At 38.4% G+C, this 23,652-nt stretch overlaps 1 protein-coding gene across 1 annotated transcript in view; it reads left to right on the top strand.

The window, feature by feature from the left end:
- Window positions 1–23,652, top strand: part of LOC150089342 (SURP and G-patch domain-containing protein 1-like) — a 306,779-nt gene that overhangs the window by 25,274 nt on the left and 257,853 nt on the right. Inside the window, exon 2 of the mRNA XM_090368518.1 lies at window positions 6,569–6,669. Coding sequence (XP_090224644.1) covers window positions 6,569–6,669 — 101 coding nt within the window. The remainder of the gene's footprint in view (window positions 1–6,568; window positions 6,670–23,652) is intronic.

The raw sequence follows: 23,652 nt of genomic DNA on the forward strand, positions 1-23,652 counted from the left end.
CTCATAATTATGGCTAAGGGTTTGCTTACTTCCTCTGCTGCCTCCTTTAATATAACTGGATAGATCCCATCCACCCCAGGTGCCTTTCTTGTGTTTATCTTCAACAATTTCTCGTCCACTTTACTCTGTTATTACAAGATTCTCTAGCTTACTGCCAGAGTTGAATACACCTCTGTCATTTCCCTCGCTGAATAACTCCTCATGTGTGAATGTCGATGCAAAATATTCATTTAGTTTGTCAGCTATCTGAGCAGGATCATCAACAGTTGATCCATTGATATCAAGTGGACCAATCTGATTCATCCCCTTCCTTCTAGAGTTTTCATAAGTAAAGAACTCTTTGCTGTTTTTCTTTGCATCCCTTGCCAAAGATTTCTCTTAATCTGCCTTCGCCTGCCTAACCTCCTTTGTAACTTGGTTACAGATCAACTTGTATCTATCATAGGCTTCTGTGTCACGTGTTAATTTGTTTGTATCCCATGCATTTTTCTTCTCTGCCATATGTCTCATTAGTTCATCTGACATCCACTTAGGCCTAAACCTTGAACAATATTTCTTAGTTGGTATGTAATGGCTAGTAGCTTCCAAGATAAGTTCTTTGAATGCTTCCCATTTTGAATTTGCTGTTGGTAACATCATCAGGTGGTCCCACTGTATAGAATTTAAATACTGTCTCAGTCCATCGTAGTCGCCTTTACGAAAGCAATAACCCTTCCCTTTACCCCTAATGGTAGTTACATCTTTGAGTAAATCCCACTTCAGCACACTTTGATCACTGCCACCTAGTGGTTCATTTACCTGCAGATTCTTAATGCATGAAGAATCACTACTGATAATCAAATCAAGAGTATTACTCCCTCTAATTGCCTCCCGAACATGCTGATGTAGAAAACAATCATCCAATAAATCCACAAAAGCCTTGCTAGTGTGTGAGTGACCAGCTCCCAAATTCCAGTCAATATCTGGGAAATTAAAATCCCCCATTATAAGACTCTCTGATTTACTGGCCCACTCTATTTCCCTGTACAATTTCTTATTATACTCATCAGAGTCATTAGGCCTATAGCACACTCCTACTCTCAATTTTGATCTCCCAATGCTTATGTCACACCAAACTGACTCGACACTGCACTGTCCAGCAATGTTGACTGGCTTCACTTCCTTGGATTTTATGTATTTCTTAACTAATAACATAATCCCTGCTCCCTTCCTATCCTGTCTATCCCTTCTGTAGACATTGTACTCCCCAAATTCCAGTTCTGCATTCCTTATATGTGTGACACCACGTCTCTGAAATCCCCACAATATCTGCCTTTGATGTTTTGAGCAATACCTCAAATTCATCAAATTTATTTACTAAACTCCTAGCATTGGTGTACACGCAAGTATACATGCACCTGTTCTTTTTCTTAGCTACCCTAACACAACCCATTTGTTTACTTGTACCCCAATGATTCCCAGCAGTCTCTGAAATATCCTGCATCTTATTTTCCAGGCTGCGGCTCATTCCAATAGAAGCAGTGCAAGAATCACTTTCACTTCTGCCAGTGGCTACTGTTAATCTATTAGTTCTTGTATCCCCCCAATCTAGCAGAATTCCGACTCACCTAACACTGCCTCGATAGCATCAGCAAACATTCTTGCACCCTTTCTATTTAAGTGTATCCCATCCCTGTAGAAGCAGTCTCTCCTGTTAACAAGTACAGACCAAGCTGAAAAAAATTCTACCCCTTGAGCCTTGCCCAATCTTTCCAGGGCTGAATTGATCGATAGGGCTCTCATCATTTATTCCCTCCTATCGTGTCTGGGCAGAATTGCGGACACTTTCAAATTCAACCCTAATTCACGGCTTTTTTTCAACAGTGACCTGTACTTGTTAAGTAATTCCGCCGGTCTCCTACTCTTAAAATCATTAGTGCCAACGTGTACAAATATATCACCTTTTGTGCTCTTAAAAGATGATATCCGCTCTACAACGTCATCAACCTTTGCTCCTGGCAGACATATCCTGGTCCTGTTTCACCTATCCTTTTTACAAAGCATGTTTCCCGTTTCCCTGACAATAGAGTCAACTACTAGTTCCTTTGGGAACAGCGCATTCTGCCTTGGGGGCTGCCGCTGTGTTGCGTAATGACCAAGTGCAATCACTTCCATTGGTGTGGGCATCTGAGAGCTTGATGGGCCCCTCACTTTTAATCCTTCAACGGCATCCACCCTCTCCTTCAAGCTCTCATATAGGCCCAAAAGAATGCTGAGTTGTCGCCTGATTTCCTGACACTCCTTGCATGTCGCACACACACAAAGACATCCCCCATGGCAGTATCATGTCCCGTACCCGACTGTTCCACAAACATCAAGCAAGTAGTGCATTTTAATAGGCTGTGATTCAGAGGGCAACTGCCCCCCTCAATTCTCCCCTGAGCCACAACACTCCCATTAGCTTGAGCCTTAAGTTTGAAACTTAAGTTTAACATTGACAAATTCAAAGTACTGCATATGGGTAGTAGTAACCCCAGAGCAACATACCAACTGTACGTACTACACTCTGGGTAGTGGAGAATGAAAAAGACCTGAGGGTAATTGTGCAGTCAGATATGAAGTTTTCTGAACAGTACAGACAGACTGCAAGAGTAGCTCATGGTGTCTTGTCAAAGATGTATATAAGAATTTTGCCAGCAAGGATAAGGAGTTGATTATCCCCTTATATAAGGCAATGGTCAGGCCACACCTGGGGTACTGATCTGGAGGCCTTATTTTAGTAAAGATATTGAACTACTAGCATTAGTATGGAGAAGGGCAACAAGATTAGTGAGTGGAATGAAGGTTTGCTATAGGCAATTGTTCTGCAAATTGTAGCGTGTGGAAGCTAAGTGCCTGCGAGGTGATCTGATTCAGGTGTATATGGCCCCGAATGGTTTGAACAAGCCCAGTGCTGATGGGATTCTTCCTTTTGCTGAGATTCTGCACCTGAGGAGTCATAAATTAAAATTGAGGAAATAGCAGTGTAGAATAGATGTGTGGAAATTTGCTTTTAGCCAGTGGCTGGTTGATTGCTGGAATAAATTTTTATCTATAAAGTTCTTCTATAAAGGAACCACTAGGTGGCAGTGATCAGTGTGCTGAAGTTGGATTTACTCAAAGAGGTAACTACCATCAAGGGTAAAGGGAAGGGGTTTTGCCTTTTGTAAAGGCGACTAGGGAGGTCTGAGACAGTATTCAAATTCTTTATGGTGGAACCAACTGATGATGTTACCAACAGCAAATTCAAAATGGGAAGCATTCAAAGAATTAATCTTGGAAGCTTCTAGGCTTTACATACCAATTAAGAAATATTGTTCAAGGTTTAGGCCTAAATGGATGTCAGATGAACTAATGAGACACATGTGGCAGAGAAGAAAAATGCATGGGATACATATAAATTAATGGGTGACATGGAAGCCTATGATAGATATAAGTTGATCTGTAACCAAGTTACAAAGGAGGTTAGGCAGGCGAAGGCAGATTAAGAGAAATCTTTGGCAAAGGATGCAAAGAAAACAGCAAAGAGTTCTTTACCTATGTAAACTCTAGAAAGAAAGGGATGAATCAGATTGGTCCACTGGATATCGATGGTCCAACTGATGATGATCCTGCTCGGGTTTGTTATTGTTGTTATTTTAGTTTTTAGGAGCATTAGCAACTAAGGCCATATTGCTCTGGGGATATGCGGTGGTCATTCCCTGACCTTTCCGCATTCTCCGTATTTGGTGGTCACGGGCTCGAACCCCTTTCTAATCAAGAAGCGTGTGCTATGCACTGCTGATCCTCCCCACCTTGCTGTGGAGGTGCCTCCTGCTTGTGTGGCTAACAAACTAAATGAGTATTTTTCATCTGCATTCACAGATGAGGAGTTATTCAAGGAGGGGAATGCCAGAGGTGAATTAAACTCTGGCAGTGAGCTAGATGATTTTGTAATAACTGAGAGGAAAGTGGAGGAGAAATTTTTGAAGATAAACATAAAAAAGGCATACGGGCTGAATGGAATCTATCCAGTTATATTAAAGCAGGCAGCAAAGGAAGTAAGCAAACCCTTAGCCATAATTATGAGAGCTTCCTTGGACTCAGGGGAGGTATCCAAGGGCTGGAGATGGTCAAATGTGACCGAAATTCACAGAGGAGGATCAAAGGGTGACACAAGTAATTAGAGACCTGTTAGTTTAACTTCTGTTCCAGGGAAATTAATGGGGGCACTTATTAAAGACAACACTGCAGCTTCATCTAGACAAGACTTCAGTTAAAGCTCGTGCACAGCATGGTTTTGTTAAGTGGAAGCCTTCTCTGACCAATTTGATTGGATACTGTGATGTGGTCACAAAGCAAGTGGATTCAGGGAATAACTTTGATATCATATATTTGGATCTTAGAAAGGCTTTTGATACTGCTGCAAATGGAAGACTGCTGCACAAATTGGAGTAGTGTGGCATTGGAGGCAAATTGCTGCTATGGATAAAGGGATGGTTGAGTGGAAGAAGACAGAGTGGTAATCATTGGGCAGTACTCTTCCTGGAATGATGTTATTAGTGGAGTCCCTCAGGGTTCAGTGTTGGGTCCATTGTTGTTTTCTGTATTTATAAATGATATTGATAATGGTATATCAGGCTTAATGTCCAAGTTTGTAGATGATATGAAGGTTGGCAGTGTTGTTAATGACACTAATAACAGTACGCTGCTGTAACAGGATCTAGAAAAGTTGAGCAGATGGGTTTGCGAAGTGGTAAATGAAGTTTAACATTGATAAATATAAAGTACTATGTATGGGAAGCAGTAACCTCTGAGTAACGTATCAACTCTGTGGTACTACACTGACAGTGGTAGAGAATGAAAAAGACCTGCGGATAATTTTGCAGGCAGATATGAAGTTTTCTGAGCAGTGCAGGTGGTCTGCAAGAGTAGCTTGTGGTGTCTTGTGAATGATATACAGGAATTTTTCTAGCAGGGATAAGAAGGTGATTATCCCCTTGTATAAGGCAATGGTTAGGCCACACCTTGATACTGTATGGAGGTCTGGAGGCCTCATTTTAAGAAGGATGTAGAGGTGTTGGAACGAGTACAGAGAAGGGTAACAAGATTAGTGAATGAAACAAAGGGACACTTATGAAGAAGGGCTTAAGTTTTGCAGATTACAGTGTTTGGAGACTAGGCACCTGCGAGGTGATCTGATTGAGGTGGCTTGAATGGTTTGAGCATGCTCAATGCTAATGGAATTCTTTTTCTTGCTGAGAATAATCACCTGAGGGCATAAATTCAAATTGTGGAAAGACTGTTGTAGGATGGATGTGTGGAAGTTTGCCTTTAGCCAGTGGGTATTTGATTGGTGGAATAGACTTACATCTTTTGTTGTCGAAGTTGATAGCCTGAATAAATTTAAGGCCGAGCTGGACAGGTATTTGGAATGAACGGAGGGGTGAAATCGGAGTGTGTTTTTTGGGCTGATGCTGCATAAGCTTGCTTTCTTGCATCGTATGCCTCTACTAATGCTATCTATCATTGTGGAAGTTTACAGCTTAAATTCAAGGCTGAACTAGACAAACGTTTGGAGTGAATGAATGGATGAAACAGGGTTTTTTTTTTTTTGGCTCATGCTATATAAGCTTGCTTTCTTCATCTTGCATCATATGTGTCAACTAATGGTAGTGCTAAAGAAAAAAAAACACTTTGGTGTTTCAGTAAAAGGATACTAAGAAGCAAGCTCATACAGAATCTGCCAAAAAAAAAAAAAATAAATAAATCGTACTCCATTTGCCCATTTTTTTCTAATAATTTGCCCGAATCTTTAGATTTATTGAATTTTCTGCCTTCGCAGCACTAGGTTGAGGTTTATTGCATTGGTTACTATCTCGTTGAAGTAAATTTTTGCTGTATTTCTGCAATGAAAAAACAAGATTCTGCAATCATTCTTTCTCAATTTAAGTTCGTATCCTGTGCGTGTGGGCATTAGTCACCTGAGAAAGTTTGAATAAAGATGACAGATTATCGGGTGCAGTTTTTAATCGAGTACTGATAATCTACTTATTTTGAATCTCTGAGACCATCAGCATTTGGTTTATTCAACCCTCTGAAAGTCTTAAACTCTTAAATTGTGCAATTTGAAATTAATTTCCCTCTCTGCCTCTTGCTCTCTATAAACTGAGCAGTGGGAATGTTTTTTTTTCCCTAGGGTGTGCAAAAAAATGGAAGGTTATACTTAAATTAACAAGAATAGTTACAGTCTAGAGAAAATAAAATTTTGTTTTAGTTAAGGAGTAATTAGCTTTGGGAACAAATTGCTAATCTTATGGAGCCGGAGAGTTTATTTAAATTTAAAGAAAGGTTGGACAGATAACTGGATGAAATAAGGGAAATCAAGTGATAAGGGATGCATGGATCAGTAATTATTATTGAAGGCTTATAAATGTCATACATTTTGTCTATACTAATTATTTTATTAGAAAACAAAATTTTGAATAATTTCTCTTATATTTATTCATAATTCATTGTAATGATTATCATGTAATATTTAGTATTTATTATTTCATATATACATTTATAGTTCTGAAGATACTTCGCCTTCATCTTTGGGAGCTGGTATCAACTTTTTTAAAAATGATGGGAGCTTTCTGGAACAGTTCAAAAAGTTACAGGAGACAAAAGGTGTGATTAGTTATTTAACCTATATAAAATTTCACAGTTTTGAATAATATGCCTTGTGAATTATCTCTACATAGCAAACTTGTTTTGAACAATACTGAAAAATTTTTATATGTTTGCCTATCATAGTACATGTATATGTTTTTTAATTGCATCCTTATAATCTGGTTATAGGAATATTTTTGTATGCCTAATGACACTGTCAAATGAAATGTACTCAAGTAAATTTAGGACATATGAGGAGGGTGTTCAAACAAGATTTGTATTCACTCATAAGTAGTTGTGATTAAATGCTGTAACATCGTGTATTACACTTTTTTTCAACACAGTCACCGGACAAAATGGCACATTTCTGCCACCTCTCAATACACTTCTGCAGGCAGTTTTGTAGAAGTCCTCTGACTGTCCTTCAAACCACAACTCAGCAGAAATCACCTCATCAGCATCAAAGGGTTTTCCACAAAGAAAGGACTTCAGGGCAGGAAAGAGGAAGAAATCAGAGGATGTAGAGTTGGGGGAATAGCAGGACATGGCAATATTTCAGTTTTTCCTGGCAAAATTGACATTTCATGTACACATTGTGCCCTTTCCTTTTTCTGGTAAGAGGTTGGAGTCTGGGAACCCATCTAGCGTACACTTTACTCATATGCAGCTGTTGACAGATGATGTTCTCTACAGGCCCTACCGGCCCCAGATGCCAAGTGTTCTGTGACCAAGTGATTTCTGTGCTTTCCAAAGAGCCTTTGAATAGATTATATTTCATTCCAACTACCATTTTCTTTATTTATAAATTACTGTAGCACTTTCATACTACCATTCTCATTAATGTAGTACCATTCTCAAGAAGTAGGCAAAGGCCCAGAAAGGACGGCCATCTTTCTGTGTCTAACAGTACTAATCAAACAACTCAGCTGCTTGGTCACCTAGTAGCACCAGAGGATGAAATAGACGTGAGACCAGTTTTCCCAAAAAGAGATAAAATTAAGTGACCGCATCAAACAGACTTTTAAAAAACAGATAGAATCAGCTCCTTCATCTAAATCTAAACAATGAACACCGTAGTCCAATGGAATTGCAGAGGCTTTCGTAGCAATATTAGCGATATCCAGGAAATAATTAAACGTCATAATCCAGTTGTCATCTGTTTACAGGAGACATTTAACTCAGATATCTTTCTCAATCAAAAATTATACTCTTTTTCCGACAAGATAGACCAGTTACAAATAAAACTCACGGTGGGGTTGCTATTCTCATAGATTCACGAGTCCCTTGCGGATGTATTCCTTTGCAAACCTCTATTGAAGCTGTTGCTATGCGAATAGCAATTGGAATAGCAACAGGAACAGTCTCCTCAATAGATCTATCTGTTTGCTCTCTGGTCCTCTTTCCTTGTATTGAGTGGACAGCTCTTGATGATCCACTCAACAGTGACCACTATCCACTAATCTGTAAAATTCAAACTTCACACTCTGTAACTTCAGAAAACTGCATAAAATGGAAATTTTCCAAGGCAGATTGGACAAAGTACACTTATGTATCCTTTGATAATAAGATAATCGATTCTCGTCCAATTGACATAGTCACCAACCATATTACTAAACAAATCCTAGTAGCTACGTCTGTTGCCATCCCACATCATAGTCCAGTTCCCATAGATCCATAAATTATTGGTGGAATGAGGATTGTAAGAGTGCCAAAAAAGAAAAAAACTGAGCTTGGAATATATTCCGCAAACATCCTACTACCAACAATCTCATAAATTATAAGAAACTCAGAGCCAAGGCTCGCCATATCAAGACGAAAGCAAAAAGAGACTCCTGGGTCCGATTTGCAAATTCAGTTAATAAAAATACAGATTCTAGAATAATATGGAGAAAAATAAAATAACTAAATGGCAAATTTCCTCCTTTATCCTCCCCAGTTTTCAACTGGAATGGACAGGAGCTGTGTACTCCTGCAAAAATTGCAAATGCTCTAGTGTCTTTCTCACAACTGTCTGCCTTGACCGCATATGACCAGTCATTTCAGAAGATTAAAGCTTCAGCTGAAAAATCTCGATTGAACTTCAAAACCATATCTTGTTTATCATACGATCGTCCACTTACTGTTTGAACTTCAAAAAAAAAAAAAAAAAAAATATATATACCTCAAAGAACAGTGCTGCTGGTCCGGATGGAGTTTACTATTTAATGCTTAAACACTTAGATAACAAATCATTATCTTTGTTGCTGACTTTTTACAATCGTATTTTCATTGAACATTCATTCCCCACATGCTGGCATCACTCCTATATACTGGCAATTCCCAAACCAGGGAAAGATCACTCTATTCCTCACAACTATAGACCCATTTCTCTTACCAGCTGCTTGAGTAAAACCCTGGAAAAAATGATACACCGTTGACTGACCTGGTATCTTGATTCCAAATATCTAATCTCTGATAATCAATTTGGTTTCAGAAAAAACTGATCATCCCTGAATCTCATGGTCAAAGCTGAAACAAACATCAGGAATGCATTCATCCGAAATGACCATCTCATTATGGTATGCCTTGACGTAGAGAAGGCCTTTGACACCACTTGGTTTTTTGGATCCTGAAAGATCTTCATTCCCTTGACCTGAGAGGCTCCTTAACATATTTCATACAAAATTTCCTTCATCATAGAACTTTTCAAGCCTGCTATCCCCAGGTCCTCTTGCAAATCTATATACAAGGGGAAGGAGTCCCACAAGGCTCAGTTCTACCTTATCTTCAATAAGAATATACCCAACTCTGTAAACTTGTATCTCTATGCTGATGACCTGACTGTTTCCTGTAGTTCACAGAATATGAACTTCATTGAAAGGCAATTACAAATCTCATTTAACAGTATTGAGTTATGGATGACGCAGAATGGGTACGAACTATCACATCAGAAATCTAATGTCATTCATTTTTGTAACAAACGTCCTATATCAGTTATGAAAACCTCCTTGGCCTGATTTTTGATAGTAAGCTTAATTTCTTAGAACATGTCAAATATCAGTGTACTACTTGCCAGAGAAAAATGAATATACTCAGTTCTTTCTTCGACAACATGGGGTGGACCGCTATACCCTGCTTCAATTGTATAGAATTCTAATTAGGTCGATTATGGTGCCCCAGTGTATGACTCTGCCAGGGAGAGCGTTCTAACACACCTTGCTCCTATTCAACATTCTGCCCTCGGGATTGCTACAGGTGCATATAGAACATCGCTAGTACAAAGCCTTTATATTGAAGTGCATGAAGTTCCACTCTGTCTCAGAAGAAAGGTGTTACTTCTGAATTATGCAGCTAAAATTTGAAGCACGCCTACCCATCCCATTTGGCTTATACTTAGTGATCCACAATTTAAAATATTCTATAGAAATAAACCCAGCGCAGTTCAGCCTATTGGTATCAGATAACAGGCACTATCAGAAACTTGGAATGTTCACCTCGAAAAAGTCTTCCAAGATCCAAACTGTTTAGTTCCCCCATGGTCCTATATAAAACCATCCTGCGACAGTTACTTCCTAAACTGGGGAAAACATTCCCCTGCAAATATAAATATACCACAACTCCATGCTGTTCACTCAGAGAATTATCCTCTTTTTACAAAAATATATATACTGATTGGATCAAAGTCTAATAGTGGAGTAGGTGCTGCAGCAGTTTTCCCTTTTAACACCATCTCTTTATCACTTCCCACCGAGGCGCCTCCATAGCCAGGTGGGCAGGAGCAGCAGTGCATAGCACACGCTTTTTGATTAGACTGGGGTTCGACCCGTGACCACCGAATTCGGAGGATGCGGAAAGGTCAGGGAATGACCACCGCATATCCCCAGAGCAATATGGCCTTAGTTGCTAATGTTCCTAAAAACCAAATAACTGCCCACTGAATGCAGCAGTTATATGGCTGAGGTATTCGCCATCAAGTTTGCCCTAGAAAATATTCTACATCTGTCCATCAAAAAGAGTATAATATATAGGGAATCACAGAGTACACTTTTAGCCTTACAAAACACCTCTTCACCAACGAATCCTTTAATAAAAACTATAAGAAGTATGTTGATACATATTCAGGAACGCCAACTAGTAGTCATCTTTTGCTGGATCCCAGGCCATACTTGGGATACCTGGAAATGAATGTGCAGACTATGCCGCCAAGCATCTATCTAATTCAGGTTCATCATGTTCTCTCGTTCCATATGTTGATACAAACTAATATACAAAGAATATATAAGGAACAATGGACAGTTATATGGCAAACTAAAACAGATATAGATAGATAGATAGAGATAGATAAACAAATAATCTCTTTCAAATAAAACCAGATCCACAGTTATGGGCCTCTAACTTCCAGAAAAACAGAAAGGAAGAAGTAATCCTAGCCAGAGCAAGAATTGGTTACAGTCAAATTACTCACCTATTTCTCCTCACAGGCAATGATCCTCCATAGTGTACACACTGCAATTCACAATGAAGCACATTCTTGTTGAATGCACCTTGTACTCGCATGTCCAGCAACTCTCATTCAGTTTTCTTCCTAATCTTAAAGGATCTTTGAAGCTCTGTCATATCATAGGTAATGATGCCAACCCCATAGAATTTTTCTCCTATCTCAAACGGATAAACTTATATGATCGTTTCTGACTGTTCATGAGTCATGAGTATCTTCCACATCATTGATAGCTCAATATGGCCTGAGCAGCCCTTGCACCAAAAATAACAATAACAGGCCCTACCTAGTTTGGAATTCTGCAGCCAGTTCTTTGATGCTAATACTGTAATCTTCGAGGATTAATGCCTCAATTTTTGCAACACTTCTGTTGTATGATGAAGAAATACCAGGATGCCAAGCAGTTGCTTAGCATACTGGGACTTCATTATGCAATGAGTTTCTTTCACATTTGAATTGTTCATACCAATGTCAACAACACTAACCTGGACAGTCTTTTCTCTAAACAGTGACCATTTCTTCTGGATTATTTTGGTTGTTTTCCCTTGCAGAAAGAGGAACTGAACCACTGATCTGTATTTCACTTTATCTGTTGTGACACTTCACTTCATTCAGTGCTGCAAAGAACAAAAATGAATTGTCAGATCGAAACTTAATTTGTGTGGTTGCCAATGAATTGTCAGATTGAAACAGAATTTGTTCTGGGTGAACAAATAATTTTTGAAACCCCCTCCACCCATAAAGCACTTATACTACAAGTATTATAAAACATTGTACAGATAAGGGAACAGTCACATTTTGTATATAACATTGAGCAAATTAAATGTGTTACAAAGTACATTGATTTCATACTGTGGAGACCATTCACACAGAGGTCACTACAGTGTGAGATATACAAGGCAGTACTGTGGCAAAGAGCCTCAACAACTTCAGAATGATGCACTAGTTTGCTCAATATAAGTAAGATAAATAAATAAAATAAGATAGTGCATTCAAAATAATGCATTCTTAATTGCATGTTTTAATTTAATGAAACAATCAAATCGTACAACAGAAAGTTAACCACATTTGTGTCTGTGAGGCAACCTGCCCCAAATACCAAATGGTATTATATTTTATACATATTTACTAACCATTGAACTTTGTGAATATGTAGTAGAAAAATAAAAGTCATATGACTTTTTTTGTTTGTAGGAGTATTTTTGTTGTTAACTATTATTATTTGGCATTTGAGATTCTCACGTTTTTAATGTATAAAGTGCAGGGACTGAAGTAATATTTGAGAAGTAACAGTTTACCACTGTTTGGTTGCATCTTCTTTGAAGTAATCTCCTTGACATTGTATGCATTAATACCAGTGCTTCTGCAACTTCGTGAAGCATTCCTGATAGGCTTATTTTGAAATTTATGTTAGTTCCTGTGTCGTATTCTGAATAGCTTCCTCGGTCATTATAGATGTATGACCTTTCAAAGGAACTTGGGAAACAAAAGGGAGTCATAAGGGGAGCTAATCTAGAGAGTATGGTGAATGGGATACCATAGTGATGGAGTACTTTGCAAGAAATTTTTGCAAGCGATGCAAGTACTAGTTCCCTGATGCTCGCTTTTCCAGCTAGTCTCTCAAAATGGCATCATGCAGTCACCATCAAACTGTTTTGTAGTATTTATGGTCTGAGAGAACAAATATAGATACGTATAATTATAACCCAGTTTAATGTAATAATAAAATATACTAATAAGTAATAGGCAGTAGCTTTCGAGACTAAAGAGTCTCTTTATCAACTGAAATTCAAATACAACGGATAAGTGCAATGAGCTCACTCAGCTCATTGCACTTAACCACCACTTTGCTTATTGGAGGCTTGAAGTGGTGAAATCCATGTTTAGTCTCTAGAGCAAAGTTTCAGGCATCCCCCCATACTTCTCTTTCAACTCATGCACAGTACTAAGTACTATAGGTTTTGATACCTTTCATGTTTGGGGTTTCCATAAAAAAAAATAAATAAATACACTGTGTAGGAAAAGTTTTGGGAGGAGGACAGAAGACTGGGGGGTAGAAGTAGAAGAAAGGGACTGATAGGGAAGGTAGTCCCTTGTTTTTCAGTGGGCATGCCCATGCCACACCAGAAGGAAAAGTGGGGGAGTGGACAGCAAAAGCCATGTCATTCTTTTACACTAGACTATCAAACTGTGTTTCATGAAAGAATGCATTTGGCACCATAGTGTTCATATGTGATAGTGTGCCGTCTCAAGTTGCATGCCCAGTAAAAGTTATCCATGGCAGTATTTTATAGACATAGTCCACACGAATGACACCTATGACCCATAGATTTGATACTAGCTGATTTTTAGTAATGGGGGGGGGTTACCTGAAGTCTTGTGTATGTAGAAGTAATCTGGCTTCTCTCCCATTATCATTAAAATATTCCATGTGTTAAGAAGGTGCAGCATTTCTAACAGATAAGTATCATGCTTATGTTCAGTACTTGGGACCTATTGACCAGTTTCAGCTGTAAATTTTTTATTAATTATATATTTCATTGACATGATTTTATGCATCAGCACCCTATTCCAGTGATATTTCAAACTATATAAAGTTTTGGTTCCATGAAAGAACCCATAACTTGTTGCATACTGTTGGAAACTGCTTTCCTCTGCAACCAATAGTTCTGTAATCATTTTTTTTTTGCTGAGCTTATGGGAATACCCTGTTATTGCAATGTGGATTTGTATCTGTGAGATTATTATATTTAACTGGTTTATATTCTTTAATATGTTTATATTGATTATGCAACTGTTGATAAGCATGGCTTAAAATTATTTTTTAGTGCTAATTATGTGCAATCAACTTTTTTTGGGATGTGTAGCTTGTATAGACAAACCTCCCAAATCCAGCAATCCATTTTCTGGCAATACCCATTTTCCAGCAAGGTTTATGAAAATGGTTGAATCCAACCAACTACTGATAATCAGCATAGTTTGGAAGTAACAATTTGTTAAAGCTGATTGTGCAGGGTAAATGTTTCACTTCAAGGCCTTGAGGTTTCAGTGCTGGTTCCATTGTTGTTTTCAATATTTATTAATGATCCACCATAGCCTAGTGATCAGGCGCACGGGTGCATAAGTGCACATGCCTTGAGTGACCGGGGTTCAAGCCCGTGATTGCTGAATACGGTGCTGTTTCTTGTTGTTATTATTTGTTATTTTGGTTTTTAGGAGCATTAGCAACTAAGGCCATATTGCTCCATGGATATGCAGTGGTCATTCCCTGACCTTTCCACATCCTACATATTTGGTGGTCACGGACTTGAACCCCGGTCTAATCAAGAAGCGTGTGCTATGCACTGCTGCTCCTGCCCACCTGGCTACGGAAGTGCCTGCTGTTTCTTGTATTCTGTCTATCTTGTGAACTCCTCTGACTGTTTGGTTGTCCCAGAGTATAAACAGAAAATTTATTTTTATATTGATGAAGGTATATCATGCTTAATGTCGAAGTTTGCAGATGACACAAAGGTTGGAAGGGTGGTTAGCAAAAGTAATCAAGGTGAACTACTGCAACAAGATCTAGGAAAATTGGGTCAATTGGCCGAGAAATGGCAGTTGAAGTTTTACTTTAAAAAAGGCATATGGGTAGTAGTAATTACTGTTATCCATACTGCGTATGGGTAGCAGTAATCCAATATTAATGTACCAACTGTGTGATACTACTCATAGTAGTGGAAAATGAAAAAGACCTGGGGTTAATTTTGCAGCCAGATATGGACAGCTCATGGTTTTTTGTCACTAATATACAGGAAGTTTGCTAGCAGGAGGCTTGCATAAAGGAGGCAATTATTCCTTTGTACATGGCCATGGTTGGGCTGCATCTTATATTATATACAGGTCTGAAGGCCTCTCTTTAGGATGGATGTGTATTTTCTGGGCTTGTTATTAGTGAGTAATTAATAACAAGCAGCAATGAATTACTAAATGAAACAGAAGTAACAATTCATTAAACACATTTATTGTTCAGCGGATATTTTTAGAATTGTGATTACAGTCAGTCCTCGTATAGCACGATAGTTGCGTTCCTAGAAACCCTCGTGCAATGCAAAATCGTGCAATATAAACAACAAGCCCTATGGGAAAAATGGGGTTAGGTGCCGACCACCCAAGATTGAACACACATTTGTAACCAAAACATTATCAAACACAATAAATAATCGTAATAAAATACTTCCACATTTTATTACGACTATTACGTAATAAAATATTGCCAATGCTTTTACTTCTATCATAAGCAAACTTGTTTTTTGTTTAATTTTCTATCCAAACAGATGACAGGTGTTCCATCTCTTCCAATTCTTTGTGTCTTAATCTAATGGATTTTAATTACTTTGAGTTGTTCCTGCTATGAAAGTTGTTTTTATTTTCTCTGCATTCTTTGTAATTCTCAGCATTGCCTCATTTAGGTCTGTAGCACGTGCAATATCACATGGTCTTTCATTTCGCTCAAAGCGTTTCACAATTTCATATTTTTTTCTCTATCGAGAGAGGCGGACTGGCCATAAGCCTTACCGGTGGGCCGGAGGCCGGTGTGATTTTGGCCATAAACCAGAGTATGAGGGCACTATAAATTTGCCCGGGTAAGAATTTTTGATCCAGTCCGCCTCTGTTTATCGATATTGCTTTTCTTTTTCTCCCTGAAACTGCAGTATCTTCACCAGGACGCTTTCTTTTCACACCTTTTAAGTATTTTACTCATTTTTAGGGAATAAAGCACAATTACAAAACGAGGAGGTATGCTTGATACACATAAACAAAGCTGCGCGTGTGTAGCAACTGAATAAACAACAGCGTAAAGGCAGAAACACACTATTAGCACCTCACATTTACTAAAGCACATTTCTAGGGGTTACTACCATAAAACAATAAAAACAATTTCCAGTTGCGTTTCTGCTAGTGGAATCCGTTATAAACTGGTAGTAAACTTGATCTAATTGCATACCGATAGCTGGAATTGTGTTGGTTTTTACGTTATTATGGTGAAATATGTTTCCCCTTCACTGATATAAAAACAAATACATTTTCAGAATCTTCTCTTCATTCCTATCATGTTGCGTTCGGTTGGGGTGATTCTGCGTTCGACTGCCATTTCTTGTAAACACAAAGGTGAATCGTGCATAAACGAATTCGGTTCGTGTTATATAAGATATCGTTCCCCTATTTATAAATCGTGTATGATCGAATTCGTGTAATGTAAACATGTGTTATACGAGGACTGACTGTATTTGTAAACAGCATTGACACAGCAATTTTCATTCATTTGTCCATGCACTGCGTAAAAGAAAGTTGCCCAAGAGGGCTATGACCTATGAAAATATGTATGCAGGTGCTTAGTTGTTGTGGAAGAGGCTTTATTATTAAAAGATATGTGTACCATCAGTATTCTAGCAGAGAGCTGTTCTAATTGGAAACTTGTCAACACATCAAATATGGATATTGTTGGGATATTAGAGATGTGGTGTTACAGAGAGTTAAGGAATGGAGAATTGGAATTTGGGAGTACTATGTGTGCAGAAAGGGAGGAGGGGTCATGCTGTTAGTTAAGAAACAAAATCTAAGGAAGTTGACATGGGTAGACAGTGCAGTGTTGAGTCAGTTTAGTGTGACGTAAGCACTGGGAAAGCAAAGTTGAGAGTAGGAGTGTGTTATAGGTCTAATGACAGATGAGTACAATGAACGCCTCTACAGAGAAATAAAGTGGGCCAGTAAATCATATTGTCTTATAATGAGGGATTTTAACTTCCCAGATATAGACTGGACGCACAATAGCAAGACGTTTCTGTATTTATTGGATGATTGTTTTCTACGGTAGCATGTTTGAGAGGCAACCAGAGGGAGTAATACTCTTGATCTGATTATCAGCAGTGATTCTTCGTGCATTAAGATTCTAAAATAAAGGAACCACTAAGTGGCAGTGATCAATCTATACTGATGTTGAATTTATTCAAAGATGTGACTACCATCAGTGGTACAGGGAAGGGTTTTTGCTTTCGTGAAGGTTTCAGTAGGTTTCAGACAGTTTTTAAATTCTATACTGTGGGACCGACTGATGATGCTACCAAATGCAAATTTTAAATGGGAAGCATTCAAGGAATTAATCTTGGAAGCTACTAGGCTTTTCATATCAACTAAGAAATACTGTTCAAGGTTGAGGCCTAAATGGATGCCAGATGAACTAATGAGACTTGTGGCAGAGAAGAAAAATGCATGGGATGTGTACAAATTATCAGGAGACACAGATGCCTATGGAAGATATAAGATAGTCTGTAATCAAGTCACAAAGAATGTTAGGCAAGCAAAGGCAGATTACAAGAACACTTTGGCAAAGGATGCAAAGAAAAACAGTAAAGATTTCTTACTTATGTAAACTCTAGAAGGAAGGAAGGGGATGAATCAGATTGGTCCACTTAATAGTGATCGTTTGATTGTTGATGATTCTGCTCAGGTGGCTGACAGACTGAATGAGTATTTTGCATCTACATTCACACATGAGGAGTTATTGAGGGAGGGGGAATGCCAAAAGTTTATTAAATTCTGGCAGGGTGCTAAATGATTTTGTAATAATTGAGAGCAAAGTGGAGGGGATATTGCTGAAGTTAACCTAAGGAAGGCACCTGGGGAGGATGGGATTTATCCAGTTATATTAAAGCAGGCAGTGATGTAAGAGGTGCTTAACCATGATTATGAGGGCAACCTTAGACTCAGGGGAGGTTCCCCACAGACTGGAGATGTGCAAATGTGCCTAGCACATGCTTCTTGATTAGATCGGGGTTCGAGCCCGTGACCACCAAATACGGAGGATGCAGAAAGGTCAGGGAATGACCACCGCATATCCTCGGAGCAATATGGCCTTGGTTGCTAATGCTCTTGAAAACCAAATAACAACATCCCACTCTTACGGCAGTGTGAGGGTCAGAGTGGAAGCAGAGGATGCTAAGAATATCTTGGTACGCTCAGCGTGCCATGCACGGAAACTGAACCTGGCCTATTACAACGTAAGATTCCTCATCGGTGAAGATAGGATATTAGAGCTGGAAAAGGAATTAGAAAATTTGAATTGGAATACCATCAGTTTGGCTGAAACAAGAAAAAATGAATCACTTATAAGTTTATCAAGAGGAAATCTGTACACCAATGGAAGCAATGAAAAGAGTTAAGGTGGAGTTGGCTTTCTAGTCCATAAAAATATAAAACACAACATTTTGGAATTCAAAAGTACATCACCAAGGGCGTCAAGCCTGCTTCTCAGTATTTCTAAGAGGTACAAACTAAAGGTTATAATGATTTATGCACCAACATCATGATAATGAAGAGGTTGACGAAATATACACTGAAATTGAAAGACTTCTGGATGAACAGAAAACTCACTACACCATTATTGGAAAGAGACAAAACAGCCAGAAAGGGAAACTATAGGAAATTTTGTAATTGAAAGAGGTGAAAGACTTGTGGAATTTGCAGAACCTTGAATGTCAGTAATGAAAACTTTTTTAAAGAAAAAGGTAAACAGCAAGTGGAAATGAAAGAGCCCAAATGGATTAACAACTAATGAAATCGACTTTATCCTCATTAACAGAAAGTATATTGTGAGTGATGTTACCATCCTGAACAAGGTTGGAAATTATCACAGAATAAGATGCACACTTGATATAGATAAAAGAAAGGAAAAAACTGACTCAAGTAAATAATATGAATGCCTTTGAGATAGCAGAAGAACTGAAAAAGCAGTATGTACTGGAACATTTTCTAGATTCACATAGATTCAGCATATTTCATTTTCTAGATTCAGCATATTTCAGTTAAGTGCATGATTATCGTCTTGAATTCACCATTTCCAGCCCACGTGTAATAAAAGTTTAACCCCTGGCACCACCATGCCGTGACGGGACTAATTGTATGTCTATCATTGCTGCAATTAAAGATTCTATTCTACTTAACAAGTTTGAGCTCATGCAGACCTTTTAGGATCAAGACAACAACAACAAGGAATGTGACAGCTTTCTGAAAGTGATAAAGCCCGAGAAACCTATAGGTAAAAAGAAATCCAAAGAAGAAAAAATTAGTCAAGAAACACTTGTCATGATGAACTGAAGATGACAAATGAACAGCAAGATAAACACTGATAAGGACAAAATTCAGTATACTGAGTTATGCAAAGCCATTAGAGACTAAGAGAGGGCATAAGAAGATTTAACATAAGAAAAGTAGAACATGCATTAAGGGAAAACAAAGGACTTAAATCAGCAGTCATGAGCAGTAATACAGAAAGACAAATGATATTGAATTTGAAGAATAGTGATGATGTACTTATAAATTAGTATATATAAAGCAGAAGATTTGCTCCTTATAAAGTATTATAAGGAGCAAGGGAATGATGCTAGCAGTAAGGAAGATGGATCACAAATTAGCAACACATACGACATGCACGATATCCTTCCTAATGAGGTAGAACATGCATTGAAGAAAATGAAGGATCAAAAAGCCCAAGGTGAAGTTACTGTAGAGTTGTTAAAATTGGGAGGAAGAGAAGTGACACAGAAACTGGTAAGACTCTTCACAAAATACATCAAGAAAGGGGTGATGCCTAAGGAGGGAAATGATGCATAAGAAGGAAGATAAATCAGAAGGCCCCAGGTGCCAAGCATTTCCGTGGCCAAGCGATTTCTAAGCTCTATAAAGCGATCTGAAGCATTAAAGGAATCATTCTTCTGTTTAAGTTTCTAGTTAGTTTCTCTTAAGTTCTTTCAAAAAGCACTGTAAATTTAATCTTACAAATAGTTAAGTCAGGAAAGAAAAGACAACTTTCCTTTTATTTTTATTAGAGTTACTAACCCAACTAACCTAACCGCTTGGCCACTCGTGGCATCACTCCTGTTTCCCTGTGGTGGGGCTGGTAATCTGAGTGATAAAACCAACCCTCAGGCCCAAAAGGGGTATAAAATGGAGAAAGAAGCCTTTCTCCACTTGATCCATTGAGATATGGACCAATTTGATCATGACCATTATCAAAATAAAAGGCAAAAAAAAAAGAGATCCATGTCAGCAAGTTCACCCAGCCTTTCTCCTTATACATTCACTGTTGGACTATCCAGTGAGCAAATTATGCCCATTTCTAATTCAGAAATGTTTGGAAAATGCTGAAGAAACCCTAAAGATGGTAAAAAGTGTACAGTGTGGAGATCAGCTGGTAGAAACAATAAAACCAAATCATTCAGAAAGATTAATGAAACTGACCACCTTTGGTGGAATACCAGTGAAAATTACAGCACATGCCACTCTGAATACCTCCAAATGAGTTATAGCAGAGTGGGACCTCATTAACATCTCAGAGGAAAAAATTGTGCAAGAGTTGGCTGATCAAAGAGAATATTAATCAGGAAAGGTGGGGAATTAATGCCTACATGTAACATAATACTGACTTTCGGTACCCCAAATTTACCAACAACAATTAAAGCAGGGTATCTAAATTGTTGCATATGTCCATATATACTGAATCCCATCGGATGTTAGGCGCCTCCGTAGCCAGGTGGGAAGGAGCAGCAGTGCGTAGCATGCGCTTCTTGATTAGACCGGGGTTCGAGCCCGTCCCCACCAAATACGGAGGATGCAGAAAGGTCAGAGAATGACCACTGCATATCCCGGAGCAGTATGGCCTTAGTTGCTAATGCTCCTAAAAACCAAATAACAAACAACAAACAACCATCAGGTGTTATAAGTGCCAGAAATATGGACACTCCCAGGCATGCTGTGGCACTATGATATACCCAAATTGTGGTTCAACAGAACACACCCAAGCTGACTGTACTATAACTGCCTTCACCTGCCCCAATTGCAAAGGTGGCAAATCTGGCATATTGAAAAAATTGTGAAATGTGGAAAGTGGGAAAAAATATACAAAACAGAAAACAAGGTAACATACCAGGAAGCCAAAAAGCACATCATGCAATTTATGCCGAAATGCACATATGCACAAGCAGCTCAACAGAGTGTTTCTATTGCTACTCAGACTGACATCTCAGTCCCTCCAATTTATTGCCGATTGGGCCAGGTCCGTGCTTAATGTTAAGCCGCAACCTGCCAAACAACGTTAACAAGAAAGTACTACTCCAATTTCCGTTCCACCTAATATACCTGCATCTACTAGAAAAAGCAGATAAATCAGCACCAACAGATCATATCCAGACCAAGAACCCCCCCCCCCCCAGTATTCTGGAAAAAAGATAGACAGAAAACTGAACGATACAAACAAACTGCTCAAAAAAAACAGACAGATCAAAACACAACTCCAAAAACCGTGTAATGCAGCACATACTTCAATGGAATTGTAGAGGCATGCATGCCAATACAGACAACTTATATGACCTGATTAATAGATATAATCCAATGATAGTTGGTTTACAAGAAACTTAATTTAACGCCTCAAGTAACTCTCTCAATCAAAAACTTCACAATGTATAGGAAAGACAGGAATACTGCAAAATCTGCACATGGAGGGGTGGTGATGTTAGTTAACTCTAAAATTCTCTCTTGAATTAACTCTCTACTGATCCACTTGGAAGCTGTTGCTGTGCATGTGGCTCTTGGAATAACACTAACACTAATTTTAATATACCTTCCACCAAACAGTCCCGTCACACTAAAAGAACTAGAAGATCTTGTACTTCAAGTGCCAACACCCTTCTGTCTCTTCAGTGACTTCAATGGGCATCACCCATTGTGGGGATCTTCCCACTTGGATCAAAGAGGACATCTGATTGAGACCTTACCGAACCAACAGCAGTTAACCTTATTAAATACTGGCCATCACACTTATATTCATCTTCCCACAGGATCCACCTCAGCAATTTACCTGTCCATCTGCTCTCCCATACTGTTCCCCAGTGTGGAGTAGTCAATCTTAGAAGATCCACCACACAACAGCGATCATCTTCCAATTATGTGCAAAATTCAAACAAAACAATCCCACTGTCCCGACTACAGAGTAAAATGGAAGTTCTCAAAAGCAAATTGGGCAAAATACTCAATCTGTGTGTATTTTGATGATCATTTTATAAAATCATAATCTATAGACAAAGTCACTGAGCACATTACCACAAATATTCTGGCAGCAGCTTCTGAAACAATTCCTCAATCCTCTGCAGACTAACACATATGCAAAACACTGGTGGAATGAGGCTTGTGATAGTGCCAAAAGAGAGAAAAATAAAGCCTGGAATCAGTTTCGTAGGTTCCCCACAACAGCCAACCTCATTATATAAAAAACAAAAAGCAAGGGCAAGACAAATAAGAAGAAAAGTAAAAAAAGACTCCTGGATAAAATTTGCCATTGCCATCATGAAGGACACCAGCAGTTGGATAATATGGAAAAAAATCCAACAATTAAATAATAAATACATTCCATTTACTGCTCCAATCGTGATTAGAAATGGATGAGAACTGTCCTCCCCTAAAGAAATAGGCAATTTCCTTGGAGAAACTTTTAGTAAAATATCAGCAGCATCTACATATGACAATTCATTCCTGAAAATTATTGACTTGGTGCATTATGGCCTTAGCTGCCAATGCGCCATAAAAAACCAAATCAAACCAAACCAAACCTGAAAATTAAAACACCAGCAGAAAAATATAAAATAAATTTTAATACCACACGACCTCTTTCTTATAATCAGCCCTTCAACTTAACTGAACTCCAAGAAGTCCTAAACAGATCAGCAAACAGTGCAGCAGGACCAGACAGAATCTATTACATAATGCTCAAACAACTCAATAACACATCTTTAAAATTATTACTAGTAATCTGTAATCGGATTTTCCTTGAATGTGTTTATCCTTCCTCATGGCATCACGCAGTAATTCTTGCTTTTCCTAAACCGGGGAAGGATCAATCAGTTCCACAAAACTACTGACCAATTTCTCTCACCAGCTGTCTCAGTAAAACACTCAAAAAATGATATACAGCAGACTAAAATGGATCCTTGAAAGTAAAATGCTGTTAAATTGCAACCAGTATAGTTTCCGCCAAAACAGATCCTGCTTTGATCTTATGATAAGAGCTGAAACCAATATTCGCAACGCTTACGTTAAAAATCAACATCTAGTGATGGTCAGTCTAGACATCGAAAAAGCTTTTGATACCACATGGAGGTATGGCATTATTCGAGAGCTCTATTCCATGGGGTTGAGAGGACACTTACCACAATTCATTCAGAATTTTCTTAAGCATAGAACCTTTCAAGTTCATCACCAGAATGTACTGTCACAATGTTTTATCCAGGAAGAAGGGGTGTCCCAAGGGTCCATACTTAGTGCTACCCTCTTTGCAATTAGGCTAAACACCATGATGCAGAATATTCTTAGAACTGTAGAGATATATATGTATGCTGACGATCTTGCTACATGCCATTCATCAAAAATTAATACCATTGAGAGACAAAGCTACAGTTTATAAGTTATCTTAGAACATGCATATAAGTTATCTT

This window comes from Mastigoproctus giganteus, chromosome 2, assembly GCF_048544385.1.
Source record: "Mastigoproctus giganteus isolate SK-2022 chromosome 2, ASM4854438v1, whole genome shotgun sequence".
NCBI classification, from domain to species: domain Eukaryota; kingdom Metazoa; phylum Arthropoda; class Arachnida; order Uropygi; family Thelyphonidae; genus Mastigoproctus; species Mastigoproctus giganteus.